The 6097-nt window shown below is 34.4% G+C and overlaps 1 protein-coding gene across 1 annotated transcript in view; it reads right to left on the reverse strand.

Moving 5' to 3' along the window:
• The window catches only part of LOC119837258 (SWI/SNF nucleosome remodeling complex component), a 26692-nt gene that overhangs the window by 8855 nt on the left and 11740 nt on the right, over positions 1-6097 (reverse strand). Inside the window, exons 21-29 of the mRNA XM_038362775.1 lie at positions 5437-5901; positions 5055-5141; positions 4594-4635; positions 4290-4391; positions 3776-3817; positions 3156-3258; positions 2322-2399; positions 1173-1273; positions 674-763 (exon numbers count right to left, since the gene is read on the reverse strand). Of these exons, the coding sequence (XP_038218703.1) occupies positions 674-763; positions 1173-1273; positions 2322-2399; positions 3156-3258; positions 3776-3817; positions 4290-4391; positions 4594-4635; positions 5055-5141; positions 5437-5901 (1110 nt within the window). The remainder of the gene's footprint in view (positions 1-673; positions 764-1172; positions 1274-2321; positions 2400-3155; positions 3259-3775; positions 3818-4289; positions 4392-4593; positions 4636-5054; positions 5142-5436; positions 5902-6097) is intronic.

Genomic DNA, 6097 nt, shown 5'->3' on the forward strand with positions numbered 1-6097 from the left:
TAATTAGAGCTAATTAACTTATACATTTCTAAGTTACTAAATATTCATAAATAACTAGATGTAATACTTAAATCCAGCGTGAAACTATATGAGTTTTATTAAAAAGTTTTGTATTCAAATTAGAAGGAAATAATTCAGGTAAATTGAATCTAAATGATCACCGAATATTATAATTTTTATTCTGTGTCATTCTGTACCAAAGGCTCATTGAAGTATAAAAACTTCTAAAAAGTAAGATACTGTCAAAAATTAAGCATAATCGTTTAACAAATAGGTGCTTGCCATTTCGATTAAACTTATTATTGACACAATCGAATGAAAGATCAAAGACTAAAAAGTTAAAAATATCGTGAAATAAGGAACGTCCAATTTTCCAATCAATTTAGAGATTACAGAAAAGCGAATAGGTCAAAGAGTTAGAAGGTATAAAAAAATTGTTAATAACGAAACATATACACGGCGGGGGCGTCTTAGAATCTGAACCCTCAAGCCGTTACTTTAAAAATGATATAAATAGCTAGGAAGAGATCAGTTGAAACAACGATCACAGTTTACAAGCCGCTACAGGATAAGCTAAAGAGACAGTAAATTGCCCAAAAGTTAGGAGTGCTTTAGAGGTGTTAATAACGAAGCGTAAACGTGTTCCCATCATAAGCATCTAGTGCTAAATAACCTGAATTATCTGTTGTTGTGTTATCGCCTCAGTGGCCTGTGCGATGAGATTGTTTAGCGTTGCCTCGTCCAAGCCGCTCGGGTTGTTCACCTTTGCGCAGTTAAATTGTTTTTAAATCTATGTCCTGGGACTGGATTTTAAATGGAAGCTATTGGGTTTAGTGAGAGACTATATGGTTATGTTATCACAGTAATTAATGCAAAAATTAATGTGACTCAGAAACGTTGAAATTAGACCAGATGGGTGAAAAAATGTTTTACTAATTCATTTTTTATTTTTCTAAAGTATAATAAGATTTAAAATACATAATATTAAGTATACTAAGTAGAACAATTACTAATTATAATTCATTGTAAAATATAAATATTATACATAAAATACAACTGTATCATACTAGTAAAGGTGCACCAATTAATTAATTTTCTGAGTGTTTCATTTGCCATTCATTATAAATAACAATGTATAAAATCCAATATACGCAGACTCTCTGATAACTTACCGTCAATGTAAGAGGACCGCCCCCAGTTGGCCCTTGGACTATAATTATAGTTTTCTGCATCATATTACCAGGGATATTCTGTGTAATGTATCCAATTCCTCCTGAAATAATTTTTTAAACAATTGTACAAAGTGTATTTGTTACGCTCTAAGACCGAAAACCCTCATTAAGGGAAATCCACAATGCGTTGTGGAACAATATTGCCCATATACTTCATGTTATCCAACACAATAAAACGCGAAAATCGTATATTGGCTCTAATAAAAACGCCCACGACGCATTGCGGCAATAAAAAAGAACCTTAACGTGTTCGGAATTATATTAATTCATCATCATCATCAGCTCATATATATTCCCACTGCTGGGACACAGGCCTCCTATGAGGGTTCAGGCCATAATCCACCACGCTGGCCAAGTGCGGGTTGGCAGATGTCACATGTCGTTGAACTTTTTTTTTATTCTCGGACATTTCGGTTTCATCACCATGTTTTCCTTCACCGTTTTAAGCAGTGGTGATGTTATCTACATGCGCAGATAAATTGAAAAATCAATTTATTTCCTGCACGCTCGCCCGGTCACGAACCCCGACTTGTCTATAGATTTTGAAGTCCGAGGTCCTCACCACTGAGCCACCACTGCTACTTAACCATAATACAATGAAGGAGTTTTTATTATCACTATGACTTGAAACTATGGAAAAAAATCACTTTAAGTTCCTTATTATCAGTAGATACATAATAAGTAATTTAACAATGACTAACAATTTAGACTCAACATTTTAGTAAATGATACATAAAAAAAATTAAAGGATGGATAAAATTTGATCACGACTCGGGATTCGAAACCGCGTCTTTTTGCCAAACCGTAGCAAATCATTTGAATGCCATAAAAGTAAGCAAAAAAAAAAAATAACTAATACTAATTGTTTTCTTTTTAAATGTAAGGTCAGCATTATACATTTACTGTACCAGCCGAGCAAGCGAAGCGAGCGGGTCACGGCCGGCAGTTGTCAAAATTGAGTTTTTGAATTAATTTAGAATTACTTTACGTAATCAAAGCTTGTCTATCGTATATACTATAGTCTATTGTCTATACTACAAAGTTAGAAAATTAAAAAAGGAGAGAATCTTTTAAATTTTAGATTTTTACCTTGCGATGTGCTCGGTGTAGCAATTATCTGCATCGGTTGTTGAACGAATTGCGTGGGTTGAGTTGCGACAGTTTTCTCTGTAAAAATAAAATATGTTTTAACTTACCTGTTTATTCACACACTTATTACGATGTTTCTCAGCTCGTGTAGATATTGTGTAAATTGGATTTCAATTATTGAATATTCAACAATATTAAAAAGTAATCGATTATTTAAATATTTATCTTTATATTTGGTCTAGCGTCACATAGATGTCACGTTAGACGGAATACCGGTATCGACATTTGTATTATTTTAATGAAAAAAAAATGTGTTAGTTGCGCCACTTCAATAAGTCAATTCAGTTAATAATGAAACTGATTTTAATTCTTGATTTGCTGGAATTGTCTCCGATTGTATACGGATAAAAACTGTCGAAATTACAAAATTCTAACAAAAAGGAAACAGCTAGTCATACTTTAATAAAGAATAGGTAATATTAAATTTATAATTGATCATCATCATCATCAGCCCATACATGTTCCCACTGCTAGGACACAGGCCTCCTATAAGGGTTCAGACCATATTTCACCACGCTGGCCAAGTGCGGGTTGGCAGATGTCACATGTCGTCGAACTTTTGTTTCTTGGACAAGTCGGTTTCCTCAAGATGTTTTCCTTCGCCGGTTTAAGCAGTGGTGATGTTATCCACATGTGAAGATAAATTGAAAATCAATTTATTTCCTGCACGCTCGCCCGGTCTCGAACCCCGACTTATCGATTTTGAAGTCCAAGGTTCTCATCACTGAGCCACCACTGCTGATTAATAGTTAACTATAATGTTGGTTAGTTTACCCTGTAATATAATTTGTCCGGACTGCGACGCGATAATGTTCTGGACGTCCATCGGCTGCACTTGCAGCATCGGCTGCTGCACTTGCAACGTCGGTTGTTGGACCTTTAAACAAAATAATAATTAATTTTATTTGCAGTAAACTTTACATGTTGTAAAGTTGAAAGGGGCGTTTATTTAAATAAATATCCCATATGCATTCCCTTACTCTTGCCAGTCCTTTCCTCTCTTTTAAGTACCAATTTAAACTCGGAAATCAATTGGCAGAGGCATAAGGTCTGCAAACGACCCTACACCTCTGAAAATGTTCATAGCGTCTGCCATCAGCAACCCACGAGCTCTTTTGCCGACTATAGCTTAAAAAAAATGCTTTTCAGCCTATCTTTCTAAAGCCATATTAAATATTTTTATTTGAAACAAACTTGAACCAACATGTTGCGCTGTTGCTGGCAACATAACATGGCACTCGCAACAATGCGTGATGCAGAGTCGATGACGTATGTTGAAGATTCTTCGAAAAATATCCGAAATATATAGAAATATCATATAACGGTGTTTGCGGTCGTAAAACAATTAACTGTTAGAGAGTCGATAATTAATTTCAACTGAGAAATACACGTACCTGTAAGGTCGGTGTTTGAACTTGCATCGTCGGTTGTTGGACCTGTATAAGTGTATAACAATATACATAACATTAAAACTGGAGTGTCCTTATACAACACTAGTTATGGCCCGCGGTTTCACTTGCGTTAGGCCTTTTTGCAACATTTTTCATAGTTGTTATATAACTATTGGCTTTGTAGCCTTCGTGAAAAGACCTTTCCACCATAACATAATTCTTCAATTGAATCCAGTAGTTCCCGAGATAAGCGCCTTCATCCATCCATCTCCACCAAACAAACTCATCAGTTTAGATTATTACTAGATGTAAATAGGCAAATAAACTACACCACAGCCAAGTATTATAAAATCCGTTCAGTGGTTTTTATACATTCTGACAGCCTTATGGGTTTTTTAGACTCTTGTGATGTATCACAAGAATTATATCATATGATTATTCCGACTTGAAAGAAAGTCAAACAAACAAACACACCCTCGCATTTATAACACTAACAAGGGTTAAACAGACAACATACCTGCAATAAAGGTTCCTGAATGATTACCGATTGATTATCCCCACCCCCCGCGACTATCATGGGGGGTTGTATCACTTCAACCGTTTCCTGTTTTGGCGGCAACTGTATACATACATACAAAATTATTAACACCTTATTAGTAATATAATGATAACATTATAGACCGTTTCGAATGTATAATTCAGTTATAATTTGAATTACAAATAAAAACTATGTCATTTAATAACATTTTTATATGTTAAAACAAAATCCAGTAAAATCCATGAAATAAGAAAATAATGATTATATTAAAGTAAATAAACACCTTAGCAGCCATTGGTCCAGATATAAGTATCCCGCGAGGCCGCTACAATATCCAAACGTACAGACATGCAAACATTGTTACAGGAAGATAGAAAAATATAATTACATTTCGACAAAATTTACACCCGTTATTAGGGAGTATTTAGCAGAATTTACATTTTGGCAATACACGTTTATATGCAGAACGGAAATATCAAGTGAAAAAAGAAATTATAAACAGTTTAGGGATTTTAATATACGTGTAAATCCCCATTACTACCGATTTTAAACTACTTTTACGAGGTATCTTCGTCAACATTCATGTCTCCAGACACAGAAATAATTAAAAACCGCTAGGTGCGACAATTTAACAAACACATTTTTGCATTTAATATATTAGTTAGTATGTTAGGATTATATTATAATATGAAGTTTATAGTAAGTATAAATACTAGTAATTATTTATTAAAAAAAAAATCAAACCAAATCATCTTCGTCTTCAAGCGCCGACGCCGCTAGCGCCGCGTATAAATTAGCTGCTGTTTTCGACACGCTTTCTTGTGGTGAATTCTGAAATAAATTTGAGTTCAAATGAAACATTCATGTCTATTTAGTAATGACAATGACTAGTGACTTTTTTACGTTTTTTGTATTATGGAAAACATAACACTTTTTGCAAAAAAAAAACGAAATCAAATAGACTTTGTTTAAAATGAACAAGAGATCAATCATAGCAATATACAGAAGGATTAGAAAAAGCTCCATATTCTAGCATATTAATATCTTCACTATCGCGCAGTATTTATAACACCAAAATGTCACACTCAAAAGAATCACAAAACCATAAAATAAAGAAATAAATCACCTCAGACTTCTCCTCAGTTTTAACTTTCTTCGCCGGCGGTTCGGTGTACGAGTGATCCGCTATCACAGCTTCATTATCTCCCTTAACGCTCTGTATAACACTTTGCATGACCTGCGGCGCTTGCATCTGGTCACTTTTCACCTGCACTATTTGCCCTTGGTCGTTCTTAAACTGAATCACTCCTTGATCGCTCTTCAGCTGTATTATCTGTCCGGATTCGTTTTTTATCTGTATCAGTTGTCCTTGGTCGTTCTTAATTTGAATATATGGCGCGGTCTGCATCACTACCGGTTCCGGGTTTATCTGTATCACGGGATTGCTCTCCTGTTTGACCTGCACTATTTGACCGGTTTCCGTTATTTGAATCGTGGGTGCGTTCATTTGGGAGGACATTTGGACAACTTGAACGGGTGGGTTCGACTTCTTTTCCAATAAGTCAGCTAACATTTTGTTTTGAGCGGCCTTCTGGAATAGAAATACAGATAAATAAGTAAATATATTATTAATTTTTAATTTTATAGTATTGATGAAATTCTAATAAATGAGGAAAAGTTTCAGTAATCGAATTTCTTCTATTCTTTAAAATGTTTCTCAAAATATAATTAGTTCAACACATTGTTATACAACATTTATTATATTTTACTAACATTTGCCCGCGGCT

This window comes from Zerene cesonia, chromosome 27 (genome assembly GCF_012273895.1).
Source record: "Zerene cesonia ecotype Mississippi chromosome 27, Zerene_cesonia_1.1, whole genome shotgun sequence".
NCBI classification, from domain to species: Eukaryota; Metazoa; Arthropoda; class Insecta; order Lepidoptera; family Pieridae; genus Zerene; species Zerene cesonia.